We start from the raw sequence: 15,873 nt of genomic DNA on the forward strand, positions 1-15,873 counted from the left end.
CTCCTTGTTGTGGAGGCTGGTCACCATGATGAGTTAGTTCCTCTGAGGTTCAGACTGTTGTTCTTGTCACTCCCATCCCTTGTTGTCTGTCATCGCCTGTCATCGTTCATTACTGAAAGGTTCCTCTCGTTCCCCCCAGTAGAGAAGGCCGTTTCATGGTACATCCATTTCAAGCATCACAACATCCCCGACTACAACCCCCCCCCCAGCACAACTTCAGATCGATGATTAGATTTTTCTGTCAGTTCGTGTGTTTAAAAAAAAAAATCAATTGTTTTTCAAGAACCAGATCATGTTTATACACACACACACACACACACACACACACACACACACACTTTAAACAAAGAAAAAACAAAACATTGTCTTTAAGTGGACAGGAAAATGATTAATTAAATGAATGCATGGATTTGTCAACTCATTGTTACATTTTTGTTTGTTAAATTCTCTTTTGTTACGGCTGTCCTGTGTGGTTTAAGGTGTAGTCAGCTATCTATCTAGGAACTGGACCTCCAGTCCCTCTATCCTCCATCCCAGTCCCTCTAGCAGACCGTCCCGTTCTCCTGCCTCGACTTGGGGCAGGTGGATCGAGGGATGGGCTGGACGGAGGGAGCCAGGGTACAGAAGAAACCAGCGATGAGGGTGAGCCCCAGACCTCCCCAGGCGCAGAACATAGACCAGCCGTAGCCGTGGCCGATGTCGTCCGGCAGGCCGTACAGATAGCGAGGATAACGGGACAGCTCGAAGTTGATCCCTGCCACGCAGGTACAGAGAGAGATTATACAGAAGGTGCCTGGGGAGGAGAGAGAGAAAGAGAGGGAGAGAGGGGGAGGTGGGGAGAGGGTAAGAGGGGAGGTGTCGAGGGAGAGTGGGGGAAGATAAAGGAGAGGGGAGGGGTGGAGAGAGGGGAGGTTGGGGAAAGGAGCGAGGGAGAAGGTGGGGATAAATAGATAGAGAGAAGAGGTAGAGAGAGAGAGAGAGAGAAGAGGTGGGGAGAGGGGGAGAGAGAAGAGGTGGGGAGAGGGAGAGAGAGAAGAGGTGGGGAGAGGGAGAGAGAGAAGAGGTGGGGAGAGGGAGAGAGAGAAGAGGTGGGGAGAGGGAGAGAGATAAGAGGTGGGGAGAGGGAGAGAGAGAGAGGTGGGGAGAGGGAGAGAGAGAAGAGGTGGGGAGAGGGAGAGAGAGAGAAGAGGTGGGGAGAGGGAGAGAGAGAGAAGAGGTGGGGAGAGGGAGAGAGAGAAGAGGTGGGGAGAGGGAGAAAGAGAGAGAGAGGAGGTGGGAAGAGGGAGAGAGAGAGAGAGGAGGTGGGAATAGGGAGAGAGAGGTGGGAAGAGGGAGAGAGAGAAGTGGGAGAGAGAGAGAGAGAGAGGGAGGAGGTGGGAAGAGGGATGGAGGGAGAGAGAGAGAGAGGAGGTGGGAAGAGGGAGAGAGGCAGTTACACTGATGCAATAAGAACGATGTTCACTTGGTGTTTGAGTGTGAAACCGTTTATCAGTAATATAATACAACATTCCTATCATCATTATTTTGAAGAACCAATTTCCAACACATTCAGACTGTGAACATTTTGTACAAACAGAAAACTGTCCACTGTACAGCATTAAAATACATTACTTTGGACTCTTTCAACGGTTCCTCTCTTTTGTGTGTGTAGATTGAGGGTGTAATTCCATCCTGACTCTGTGAGCTGGGTGTGTGAAACGGCTGGGCTGTTTATCTGTGTCCCCAATGGCACCCAACACCCCTGTATAGGACACTACTTCTGACCAGGACCCAATGGCTCCCAACAACCCTGTATGGGACACTACTTCTGACCAGGACCCAATGGCACCCAACAACCCTTTATAGGACACTACTTCTGACCAGGACCCAATGGCACCCAACACCCCTGTATGGGACACTACTTCTGACCAGGACCCAATGGCACCCAACAACCCCGTATAGGACACTACTTCTGACCAGGACCCAATGGCACCCAACAACCCTGTATAGGACACTACTTCTGACCAGGACCCAATGGCACCCAACAACCCTGTATGGGACACTACTTCTGACCAGGACCCAATGGCTCCCAACAACCCTGTATGGGACACTACTTCTGACCAGGACCCAATGGCACCCAACACCCCTGTATAGGACACTACTTCTGACCAGGACCCAATGGCACCCAACAACCCCGTATAGGACACTACTTCTGACCAGGAACCAATGGCACCCAACAACCCTGTATAGGACACTACTTCTGACCAGGACCCAATGGCACCCAACAACCCTGTATAGGACACTACTTCTGACCAGGACCCGAATGGGTATGTGCAGACCAGCTGGCTGGAGTGTTTACGGACATATTGAATCTCTGCCTATCCCAGTCTGCTGTCCCCACTTGCTCCAACATATCCACCATTGCTCCTATTCCAAAGAAATAGAAGGTAACTGAACTAAATTACTATCGCTCCGTAGCACTGAACTAAATGACTATCGCCCTGTAGCACTGAACTAAATGACTATCGCCCCGTAGCACTGAACTAAATGACTATCACCCCGTAGCACTGAACTAAATGACTATCGCCCTCCGTAGCACTGAACTAAATGACTATCGCCCTCCGTAGCACTGAACTAAATGACTATCACCCCGTAGCACTGAGCTAAATGACTATCGCCCCGTAGCACTGAGCTAAATGACTATCGCCCCGTAGCACTGAACTAAATGACTATCACCCCGTAGCACTGAACTAAATGACTATCGCCCCGTAGCACTGAACTAAATGACTATCGCCCCGTAGCACTGAGCTAAATGACTATCACCCTCCGTAGCACTGAACTAAATGACTATCGCCCCGTAGCACTGAACTAAATGACTATCGCCCTGTAGCACTGAACTAAATGACTATCGCCCCCCGTAGCACTGAACTAAATGACTATCGCCCTCCGTAGCACTGAACTAAATGACTATCACCCCGTAGCACTGAGCTAAATGACTATCGCCCCCCGTAGCACTGAACTAAATGACTATCGCCCCGTAGCACTGAACTAAATGACTATCGCCCCGTAGCACTGAACTAAATGACTATCACCCCGTAGCACTGAGCTAAATGACTATCTCCCTCCGTAGCACTGAACTAAATGACTATCGCCCCCCGTAGCACTGAACTAAATGACTATCGCCCTCCGTAGCACTGAACTAAATGACTATCGCCCCCCGTAGCACTGAACTAAATGACTATCGCCCCCCGTAGCACTGAACTAAATGACTATCGCCCCCCGTAGCACTGAACTAAATGACTATCGCCCTGTAGCACTGAACTAAATGACTATCACCCCGTAGCACTGAACTAAATGACTATCGCCCTCTAGCACTGAACTAAATGACTATCGCCCTGTAGCACTGAACTAAATGACTATCGCCCTGTAGCACTGAACTAAATGACTATCGCCCTGTAGCACTGAACTAAATGACTATCGCCCTCCGTAGCACTGAACTAAATGACTATCGCCCCCCGTAGCACTGAACTAAATGACTATCGCCCTCCGTAGCACTGAGCTAAATGACTATCGCCCTCCGTAGCACTGAACTAAATGACTATCGCCCCGTAGCACTGAACTAAATGACTATCGCCCTGTAGCACTGAGCTAAATGACTATCGCCCCGTAGCACTGAACTAAATGACTATCGCCCTCCGTAGCACTGAACTAAATGACTATCGCCCCGTAGCACTGAACTAAATGACTATCGCCCTGTAGCACTGAACTAAATGACTATCGCCCCGTAGCACTGAACTAAATGACTATCGCCCCGTAGCACTGAGCTAAATGACTATCGCCCCGTAGCACTGAGCTAAATGACTATCGCCCCGTAGCACTGAACTAAATGACTATCGCCCTGTAGCACTGAACTAAATGACTATCGCCCCGTAGCACTGAACTAAATGACTATCGCCCCGTAGCACTGAACTAAATTACTTTGAGAGACTAGTCAAGGATCATATCACCTCTACCTTACCCGACACCCACTACAATTTGCATACCACCCCCAATAGATCCACGGACGATGCGATCGCCATCGCACTGCACCCTACCCTATACCACCTGGACCAGAGGAATACCTACGTAAGAACGCTGTTCATCGACTACAGCTCAGCCTTCAACAACATAGTGCCCCTCCAAGCTCATTACTAAGCTCAGGGCCCTGGGTCTGAACCCCTCCCTGTGCAACTGGGTCCTGGACGTCCTGACGGGTCGCCCCCCCCAGGTGGTGAGAGTAGGCAACAACACCTCCGCCTCGCTGATCCACAACACGGGAAGCCCAAAAAGGTGGTGAGAGTAGGCAACAACACCCCCGCCACCCTGATCCACAACACGGGAAGCCCCCCCAGGTGGTGAGAGTAGGCAACAACACCTCCACCTCGCTGATCCACAACACGGGGAGCCCCTCAGGGATCTGTGCTTAGTCCCCTCCTGTACTCCCTGTTCACACGACTGCACCGGCCGTGCACGTCTCCAACTCAATTATCAGGTTTGGTGAAGACACAACAGTGATAGGCTGATTACCAGCAATGACGAGGTGAGGGCCCTGGTGGGAGTGGTGCTAGGAAAATAACCTCAACGTTTTACAAAACTAAGGAGCTGATCGTGGACAACAGGAGACAGCAGAGGGAGCAGGCAACTATCCACATCGACAGGACCACCCCCAGTCATCATCGAATGGCCGCCCCCCCATCCACATCTACAGGGGCGCCCCCATCCACATCTACAAGGCCGCCCCCATCCATATCTACAGGGATGCCCCCCCATAAACATCTACAGGGCCGCCCCCATCAACATCTACAGGGACGCCCCCATCCACATCTACGGGGCCTCCCCCATCCACATCGAAGGGCCGTCCCCCCATCCACATCTACAAGTCACTGTTACTAGTCTCCCCCCAGTACCCTGAACTATAGTCACTGTTACTAGCCTCCCCCCAGTACCCTGAACTATAGTCAATGTTACTAGTCTCCCCCCAGTACCCTGAACTATAGTCACTGTTACTAGTCTCCCCCCAGTACCCTGAACTATAGTCACTGTTACTAGTCTCCCCCCAGTACCCTGAACTATAGTCACTGTTACTAGTCTCCCCCCAGTACCCTGAACTATAGTCACTGTTACTAGTCTCCCCCCAGTACCCTGCCCTGAACTATAGTCACTGTTACTAGTTTCCCCCCAGTACCCTGAACTATAGTCACTGTTACTAGTCTCCCCCCAGTACCCTGAACTATAGTCACTGTTACTAGCCTCCCCCCAGTACCCTGAACTATAGTCACTGTTACTAGCCTCCCCCCAGTACCCTGAATGGGGGGGGGGGGGGGGGGGGGGGGGAGGGGGATGGAGAATGCAGGCTGTTAATCAGAGTCACCAGCACTACTAATGAGAGTTCCCTCAGCACCTCCACACCACACAATCAGTCCTCTATGTGGCTGTTGATGCTATGCTCTTTCACAGTATCCCCCCCTGAGCTGGTGCTATTCCCGTTCACAGTAACCCCCCCCTGAGCTGGTGCTATTCCCGTTCACAGTAACCCCCCCTGAGCTGGTGCTATTCCCGTTCACAGTACCTCCCCCCTGGGCTGATGCTATTCCTGTTCACAGTAACCCCCCCTGAGCTGATGCTATTCCCGTTCACAGTAACCCCCCCTGAGCTGGTGCTATTCCCGTTCACAGTACCCCCCCCTGAGCTGGTGCTATTCCCGTTCACAGTACCCCCCCCCCTGGGCTGATGCTATTCCCGTTCACAGTAACCCCCCCTGAGCTGGTGCTATTCCCGTTCACAGTAACCCCCCCTGAGCTGATGCTATTCCCGTTCACAGTAACCCCCCCTGTGTGTAGTGTGTAGGGAGGGCCCTGTCGGTGTGTATAGAGTCGGTGTGTATGGAGTCGGTGTGTATAGAGTCGGTGTGTATAGAGTCGGTGTGTGTATAGAGTCGGTGTGTGTATGGAGTCGGTGTGTATGGAGTCGGTGTGTATGGAGTCGGTGTGTGTAGAGTCGGTGTGTATGGAGTCGGTGTGTATGGAGTCGGTGTGTGTAGAGTCGGTGTGTGTAGAGTCGGTGTGTGTAGAGTCGGTGTGTGTAGAGTCGGTGTGTATAGAGTCGGTGTGTATGTGTGTAAATAAGAATACAATACAAGGGTCAACTCAGATATTTAGTTATCTGTGCTGTCCTCTTACCTCCCATGAGGATCAGTATCTGTACTGTCCTCTTACCTCCCATGAGGATCAGTATCTGTGCTGTCCTCTTACCTCCCATGAGGATCAGTATCTGTGCTGTCCTCTTACCTCCCATGAGGATCAGTATCTGTGCTGTCCTCTTACCTCCCATGAGGATCAGTATCTGTGCTGTCCTCTTACCTCCCATGAGGATCAGTATCTGTGCTGTCCTCTTACCTCCCATGAGGATCAGTATCTGTGCTGTCCTCTTACCTCCCATGAGGATCAGTATCTGTGCTGTCCTCTTACCTCCCATGAGGATCAGTATCTGTGCTGTCCTCTTACCTCCCATGAGGATCAGTATCTGTGTTGTCCTCTTACCTCCCATGCGGAACAGTATCTGTGTTGTCCTCTTACCTCCCATGAGGATCAGTATCTGTGTTGTCCTCTTACCTCCCATGAGGAACAGTAATCTGTGTTGTCCTCTTACCTCCCATGAGGAACAGTATCTGTGCTGTCCTCTTACCTCCCATGAGGATCAGTATCTGTGTTGTCCTCTTACCTCCCATGAGGAACAATATCTGTGCTGTCCTCTTACCTCCCATGAGGAACAGTAATCTGTGTTGTCCTCTTACCTCCCATGAGGAACAGTATCTGTGCTGTCCTCTTACCTCCCATGAGGAACAGTATCTGTGCTGTCCTCTTACCTCCCATGAGGAACAGTATCTGTGCTGTCCTCTTACCTCCCATGAGGATCAGTATCTGTATTGTCCTCTTACCTCCCATGAGGAACAGTAATCTGTGTTGTCCTCTTACCTCCCATGAGGAACAGTATCTGTGTTGTCCTCTTACCTCCCATGAGGAACAGTAATCTGTGTTGTCCTCTTACCTCCCATGAGGAACAGTAATCTATGTTGTCCTCTTACCTCCCATGAGGAACAGTATCTGTGCTGTCCTCTTACCTCCCACGAGGAACAGTAATCTATGTTGTCCTCTTACCTCCCATGAGGAACAGTAATCTATGTTGTCCTCTTACCTCCCATGAGGATCAGTATCTGTGCTGTCCTCTTACCTCCCATGAGGAACAGTAATCTGTGTTGTCCTCTTACCTCCCATGAGGAACAGTATCTGTGTTGTCCTCTTACCTCCCATGAGGAACAGTAATCCTGCCACGTACTGCATCAGTCCTCTATCCCAGCAGCATCCCAGAACACCTATCGTCCAGCCAAACAGAATGATGGCTACAGCCATGCCCATGAAGCCTGCCGTCATCCGCCGCAGGTCTGGAGAGACAGGAGAGATACAAGAGGGGAGGGTTAGCATGGTTACAACACACACACTGTAGTCCACGTTCTGACACACACACACTGTAGTCCCACATTCTGACACACACACTGTAGTCCACGTTCTGACACAAACACTGTAGTCCACGTTCTGACACAAACACTGTAGTCCACGTTCAGACACAAACACTGTAGTCCACGTTCTGACACACACACACGGTAGTCCACGTTCTGACACACACACACACACTGTAGTCCATGTTCAGACACACAAACTGTAGTCCACGTTCTGACACACACACACTGTAGTCCACGTTCTGACACACACACTGTAGTCTACGTTCAGACACACACACTGTAGTCCACGTTCTGACACACACACACTGTAGTCCACGTTCTGACACACACACACTGTAGTCCACGTTCAGACACACACAAACACTGTAGTCCACGTTCAGACACACACACACTGTAGTCCACGTTCAGACACACACACACTGTAGTCCACGTTCTGACACACACACACTGTAGTCCACGTTCAGACACACACAAACACTGTAGTCCACGTTCAGACACACACACACTGTAGTCCACGTTCTGACACACACACTGTAGTCCACGTTCTGACACACACACACTGTAGTCCACGTTCTGACACACACACACTGTAGTCCACGTTCAAACACACACACACTGTAGTCCACGTTCAGACACACACACTGTAGTCCACGTTCAGACACACACACACACTGTAGTCCACGTTCAGACACACACACACACTGTAGTCCACGCTCAGACACACACACACACACTGTAGTCCACATTCAGACACACACACTGTAGTCCACTTTCAGACACACACACAGAAGGGTTAGGCAACGTTCAGACAGAAATAGCTACTGGAACGGTCTTGACCTCTGACCCTGTCAGGACGCCTGTCATTCAGCTACTGGAACTGTTTTTAACCTCTGACCCTGTCAGGGCGCCTGTCATTCAGCTACTGGGACTGTCTTAACCTCTGACCCTGTCAGGAAGCCTGTCATTCAGCTACTGGAACTGTTTTTAACCTCTGACCCTGTCAGGGCGCCTGTCATTCAGCTACTGGGACTGTCTTAACCTCTGACCCTGTCAGGAAGCCTGTCATTCAGCTACTGGGACTGTCTTAACCTCTGACCCTGTCAGGAAGCCTGTGATTCAGCTATTGGAAGTGTCCCAACGTAACAGTCCTAACCCCTGACTCTGTGAACAGACTACTGACGACACAGCAGAGATAGAAGATCAACTGTAGCGTCTACAGAAGACAAATGTAGAAATCTGTAATGTTGCTCGTATCAGATCTCCTGACATTATGACCTCACTTCCTTATACCGTATGACCTCACTTCCTAATACCGTATGACCTCACTTCCTAATACCGTATGACCTCACTTCCTAATACCGTATGACCTCACTTCCTTATACCGTATGAACTCACTTCCTAATACCGTATGACCTCACTTCCTAATACCGTATGACCTCACTTCCTTATACCGTATGACCTCACGTCCTTATACCGTATGACCTCACTTCCTAATACCGTATGACCTCACTTCCTAATACCGTATGACCTCACTTCCTTATACCGTATGAACTCACTTCCTAATACCGTATGACCTCACTTCCTTATACCGTATGACCTCACTTCCTTATACCGTATGACCTCACTTCCTAATACCGTATGACCTCACTTCCTAATACCGTATGATCTCACTTCCTAATACCGTATGACCTCACTTCCTAATACCGTATGACCTCACTTCCTAATACCGTATGACCTCACTTCCTAATACCGTATGACCTCACTTCCTAATACCGTATGACCTCACTTCCTTATACCGTATGACCTCACTTCCTAAGACCGTATGACCTCACTTCCTTATACCGTATGACCTCACTTCCTAAGACCGTATGACCTCACTTCCTTATACCGTATGGCCTCACTTCCTAAGACCGTATGGCCTCACTTCCTAATACCGTATGACCTCACTTCCTTATACCGTATGACCTCACTTCCTAATACCGTATGACCTCACTTCCTAATACCGTATGACCTCACTTCCTTATACCGTATGAACTCACTTCCTAATACCGTATGACCTCACTTCCTAATACCGTATGAACTCACTTCCTAATACCGTATGATCTCACTTCCTAATACCGTATGACCTCACTTCCTTATACCGTATGAACTCACTTCCTAATACCGTATGACCTCACTTCCTAATACCGTATGACCTCACTTCCTTATACCGTATGACCTCACTTCCTTATACCGTATGACCTCACTTCCTTATACCGTATGACCTCACTTCCTTATACCGTATGACCTTAGTTTGTCTATACTATTTCAGGAAAACACCTTCAGCGTCCGCTGCTGTGCGAGTCCCAGCGTCCACGAGCTCCCGCTGCTGGTGTGTGTGAGTCCGTGAGCATGTTTTTACGGGCTGAGGAAGAATGATGTGGGGAGAGGCCCGTAGAACCTTGACGGGCAAGCACCAACGCCCTCTAGGTAATCTGTCCCACAGTCCCACAGGGCCCATAAATACTCTACCTATCAACAGTCCCATGTCTGCCCTAACTGCCCCAGAGCAGAACAAATAGAGAGCGAGAGAGAGAGAAGGTGGGGCAGGGAGAGAGATAGAGAGAGAGAGACGGGGGGAGAGAGACGGAGGGAGAGAGACAGAGAGGTATTATCCTACCCTCTATTATCCTACCCTCCATTATCCTACCCTCTATTATCCTACCCTCTATGATCCTACCCTCCATTATCCTACCCTCTATTATCCTACCCTCTATGATCCTACCCTGTACTAAACTGCCCTCTATTAAACTACCCTCTATGATTCTACCCTCTATGATCCTACCCTCTACTAAACTACCCTCTATTAACCTACCCTCTATTATCCTACCCTCTATTATCCTACCCTCTATTAAACTACCCTCTATTATCCTACCCTCTACTAAACTGCCCTCTATTAAACTACCCTCTATGATTCTACCCTATAATATTCTACCCTCTATGATCCTACCCTCTACTAAACTACCCTCTATTATCCTACCCTCTACTAAACTACCTTCTATTATCCTACCCTCTACTAAACTACCTTCTATTATCCTACCCTCTATGATCCTACCCTCCATTATCCTACCCTCTATTATCCTACCCTCTATTATCCTACTCTCTATGATCCTACCCTGTACTAAACTGCCCTCTATTATTCTACCCTCTATGATCCTACTACTAAACTACCCTCTATTAACCTACCCTCTATTAAACTACCCTCTATTATCCTTCCCTCTATTAAACTACCCTCTATTATCCTACCCTCTACTAAACTGCCCTCTATTAAACTACCCTCTATGATTCTACCCTATATTATTCTACCCTCTATGATCCTACCCTCTACTAAACTACCCTCTATGATCCTACCCTCTACTAAACTACCTTCTATTATCCTACCCTCTATTAACCTACCTAAAGTTCTACATTCACAGAACAATCGAACAAAGAGAAACTTAGTATTGTTTTAGGGGAAAGTTTGATGGTGTAGTGTTGGCAGCACAGAAGATCCCGTTTTACCACAAGCTACCGTATTATATATGTTTTAATTGAACCTTTCTTTAACTAGGCAAGTCAGTTACGAACAGCTGTCTAAGAACTCCTACTGGGGAACAGTGGGGTTAACTGCCTTGTTCAGGAGCAGAACGACAGATTTTTTTTTACCTTGTCATCTCTGGGATTCGATCCAGCAACCTATCAGGTTACTGGCCCAAAGCTCTAACCACTAGGCTACCTGCCACCCCATTGCACGGCTGTTGTGAATGTCAGATTCTTACTCTGCGAGGCACATCGTTCTGCAGGTTGAACATGGTGAGATTGGAGACTTCTGAATTGATAGTGCAGTTTGTTTAGGCGATTTTTATAGCTAACTAGCTTTGTTAAACACTGATATTGACTTTGGTATTATAGTGTGTAGCCAGCTAACCGGCCAGCCAGCTAACCAGCTAGCCTGCTAGCCAGGCAGCTAACCAGCTAACCAGCTAACCAGCTAACCAGCTAACCAGCTAGCCAGCTAACCAGCTAGCCAGGCAGCTAACCAGCTAACCAGCTAACCAGCTAACCAGCTAACCAGCTAGCCAGCGAACCAGCTAACCAGCTAGCCAGCCAGCCCATAGAGATTATCACATTGTGTGTTCAAGTCGCTACCAACCTTATTATAACGACACAGAAAATATTGTTCTCACATACTAGTGTTATTTCACACTGGATTAGAATGAGTTGGTTTGGGTGGATTTTAATAAGGTGTTTTAAATAACTGTAGTCCAGCTGTCTAGAAACTCCTACTGGAATTACATTATATTATAGAGGGAGACAGGGAGGGATATACAGTAGGGAGGGATGGGAAGGAGGGATATACAGTAGGGATGGAAGGAGGGAGGGAGGGATATACAATAGGGAGGGATGGAGGGAGGGATATACAGTAGGGTTGGAAGGAGGGAGGGAGGGAAGGATATACAATAGGGAGGGATGGAGGGAGGGATGGAGGGAGGGAGGGATATACAATAGGGAGGGATGGGAAGGAGGGAGGGATATACAGTAGGGAGGGATGGAGGGAGGGAGGGAGGGATATACAGTAGGGATGGATGGAAGGAGGGATATACAATAGGGAGGGATGGGAAGGAGGGATATACAGTAGGGTTGGAAGGAGGGAGGGAGGGAGGGATATACAATAGGGAGGAATGGAGGGAGGGAGGGATATACAATAGGGAGGGATGGGAAGGAGGGATATACAGTAGGGTTGGAAGGAGGGAGGGAGGGATTGAGGGATATACAATAGGGAGGAATGGAGGGAGGGAGGGAGAGATATACAGTAGGGAGGGATGGAGGGAGGGAGGGAGGGATATACAGTAGAGAGGGATGGGAAGGAGGGATATACAGTAGGGTTGGAAGGAGGAAGGGAGGGAGGGATATACAATAGGGAGGGATGGGAAGGAGGGATATACAGTAGGGTTGGAAGGAGGGAGGGAGGGAGGGATATACAATAGGGAGGAATGTAGGGAGGGAGGGAGGGATATACAGTAGGGAGGGATGGAGGGAGGGAGGGAGGGATATACAGTAGGGAGGGATGGGAAGGAGGGATATACAGTAGAGTTGGAAGGAGGGAGGGAGGGATATACAATAGGAAGGGATGGGAAGGAGGGATATACAGTAGGGTTGGAAGGAGGGAGGGAGGGAGGGATATACAATAGGGAGGAATGGAGGGAGGGATATACAATAGGGAGGGATGGAGGGAGGGATATACAGTAGGGAGGGATGGAGGGAGGGAGGGAGAGAGGGATATACAGTAGGGAGGGATGGAGGGATATACAGTAGGGAGGGATGGAGGGAGGGAGGGAGGGATATACAGTAGGGAGGGATGGGAAGGAGGGATATACAATAGGGAGGGATGGGAAGGAGGGAGGGAGGGAGGGATATACAGTAGGGATGGATGGATAGAGGGATATACAGTAGGGATGGATGGAGGTATATACAGTAGGGATGGATAGAGGGATATACAGTAGGGATGGATGGAGGGATATACAGTAGGGATGGATGGAGGGATATACAGTAGGGATGGATGGAGGGAGGGATGGAAGGAGGGATATACAGTAGGGATGGATGGAGGGATATACAGTAGGGATGGATGGAGGGAGGGATGGAAGGAGGGATATACAGTAGGGATGGATGGAGGGATATACAGTAGGGATGGATGGAGGGAGGGATGGAAGGAGGGATATACAGTAGGGTTGGATGGAGGGAGGGATGGAAGGAGGGATATACAGTAGGGATGGATGGAGGGAGGGATGGGAGGGAGGGATATACAGTCGGGATGGATGGATAGAGGGATACACAGTAGGGATGGATGGATAGAGGGAGGGAGGGATATAGAGTAGGGATGGATAGAGGGAGGGAGGGATATACAGTAGGGCTGGATGGATGGATATACAGTAGGGAGGGATAGAGCGAGCGAGGGAGGGATAGAGGAATGGAGGGAGCGAGGGAGGGATAGAGGGATGGAGGGAGGGCTAGAGGAATATAGGGATAGAAGAATGGAGGGAGCGAGGGAGGGATATAGGGATAGAGGGAGGGAGGGACATAGAGTAGGGATGGATGGATGGATAGAGGGAGGGAGGGATATACAGTAGGGATGGATGGAGGGAGGGAGGGATATACAGTAGGGATGGATGGAGGGAGGGATATACAGTAGGGATGGATGGAGGGATAGAGCGAGCGAGGGAGGGATATAGGGATGGAGGGATAGAGGGATGAAATAATGGCAAGAGGGATGGATGGAGGGAGGGGGGAGGGATAGAGGGAGGGATAGAGGGATGGAGGGATAGAGGGATGAAAGAATGTCTAGAGGGATGGATGGAGGGAGGGAGGGATAGAGGAATGGAAGAATGGCTAGAGGGAGGGAGGGAGGGAGGGAGGGATGAAAGAATGTCTAGAGGGAGGGATAGAGGGATGGAACGAGGGAGGGAGGGATGGGAGGGAGGGAGGGATGAGAAGAGGGGATGATTGGAGGAGAGGAAAACGTGTCATCAGTCAGAGATATGGAGGCAGGCCTGCAAGGGAATTTACCCTTCATTTATAATCACAAACAAATTCATTTTTTTAGACAGCAGCTAAAATGCATCTGGACGTAAGAGAGTAAGATATGATCTCTGATCTATAATCATACTATTTCATCAGGATTCTTCTCAGCTTGTAGTTCGAATTCAACTGGACGGATCTCAAACTTCAAAAACGGTGAGAGATTGAGGAGGGGGGAGAGATTGAGGAGGGGGGAGAGATTGAGGAGGGGGGAGAGATTGAGGAGGGGAGAGAGATTGAGGTGTGGGGAGAGATTGAGGAGGGGAGAGATTGAGGTGTGGGGAGAGAGATTGAGGTGTGGGGAGAGAGATTGAGGTGTGGGGAGAGATGTGGGGAGGGGAGAGAGATTGAGGTGTGGGGAGAGATTGAGGAGGGGGGAGAGAGATTGAGGTGTGGGGAGAGATTGAGGTGTGGGGAGAGATTGAGGTGTGGGGAGAGATTGAGGTGTGGGGAGAGATTGAGGTGTGGGGAGAGATTGAGGTGTGTATGTAAATGATGCAGGTGCAGATATCATCCTCTCATCAGGAGAGACATTATCCATGTACACAATTATTCACCTTCTGCTGCTTCCTGCTTCCCCCAGATTCACCAGACCTGCTTCTGACACAGAGGAGTGTTGCTGCTAATTGCAGACATGTTTTGTGTGTGCGTGTGTGTGTGTGTGTATGTATGTATGTGTGTGTGTGTGCCATAGCCAGAGATCAGCTAACTGCCACTGCCGGCCCCTTTGATCTCTAACAGAGGGGGTCCAGATTAATACCCTCCCGGGCCACCACCTCCTTTGATCTCTAACAGAGGGGGTAGAGGTTAATACCCTCCCAGACCACCACCTCCTTTGATCTCTAACAGAGGGGGTCCAGGTTAATACCCTCCCAGACCACCACCTCTTTTGATCTCTAACAGAGGGGGTACAGGCTAATACCCTCCCAGACCACCACCTCCTTTGATCTCTAACAGAGGGGGTACAGGTTATTACCCTCCCAGACCACAACCTCCTTTGATCTCTAACAGAGGGGGTACAGGTTATTACCCTCCCAGACCACCACCTCCTTTGATCTCTAACAGAGGGGGTACAGGTTAATACCCTCCCAGACCACCACCTCCTTTGATCTCTAACAGAGGGTTATTACCCTCCCGGGCCAGACCACCACCTCCTTTCATCTTTAACAGAGCGGGTGTAGGTTAATACCCTCCCAGACCACCACCTCCTTTGATCTCTAACAGAGGGGTTACAGGTTATTACCCTCCCAGACCACAACCTCCTTTGATCTCTAACAGAGGGGGTACAGGTTATTACCCTCCCAGACCACCACCTCCTTTGATCTCTAACAGAGGGGGTACAGGTTAATACCCTCCCAGACCACAACCTCCTTTGATCTCTAACAGAGGGTTATTACCCTCTCGGGCCAGACCACCACCTCCTTTCATCTTTAACAGAGCGGGTGTAGGTTAATACCCTCCCAGACCACCACCTCCTTTGATCTCTAACAGAGGGGTTACAGGTTATTACCCTCCCAGACCACCACCTCCTTTGATCTCTAACAGAGGGGGTACAGGTTAATACCCTCCCAGACCACCGCCTCCTTTGATCTCTAACAGAGGGGGTACAGGTTATTACCCTCCCGGGCCACCTCCTTTGATCTCTAACAGAGGGGGTACAGGTTATTACCCTCCCGGGCTACCACCTCCTTTGATCTCTAACAGAGGGGTTACAGGTTATTACCCTCCCGGGCCAGACCACC

At 49.8% G+C, this 15,873-nt stretch overlaps 1 protein-coding gene across 1 annotated transcript in view; it reads right to left on the reverse strand.

The window, feature by feature from the left end:
* Window positions 1-429: 429 nt before the first annotated feature.
* Window positions 430-15,873, reverse strand: part of LOC139392825 (transmembrane protein 178B) — a 147,499-nt gene continuing 132,055 nt past the window's right edge. Inside the window, exons 4-5 of the mRNA XM_071141108.1 lie at window positions 7,322-7,459; window positions 430-793 (exon numbers count right to left, since the gene is read on the reverse strand). Of these exons, the coding sequence (XP_070997209.1) occupies window positions 543-793; window positions 7,322-7,459 (389 nt within the window). The 3' untranslated portion in view covers window positions 430-542. The remainder of the gene's footprint in view (window positions 794-7,321; window positions 7,460-15,873) is intronic.

This window comes from Oncorhynchus clarkii, chromosome 33, assembly GCF_045791955.1.
Source record: "Oncorhynchus clarkii lewisi isolate Uvic-CL-2024 chromosome 33, UVic_Ocla_1.0, whole genome shotgun sequence".
NCBI lineage: Eukaryota > Metazoa > Chordata > Actinopteri > Salmoniformes > Salmonidae > Oncorhynchus > Oncorhynchus clarkii.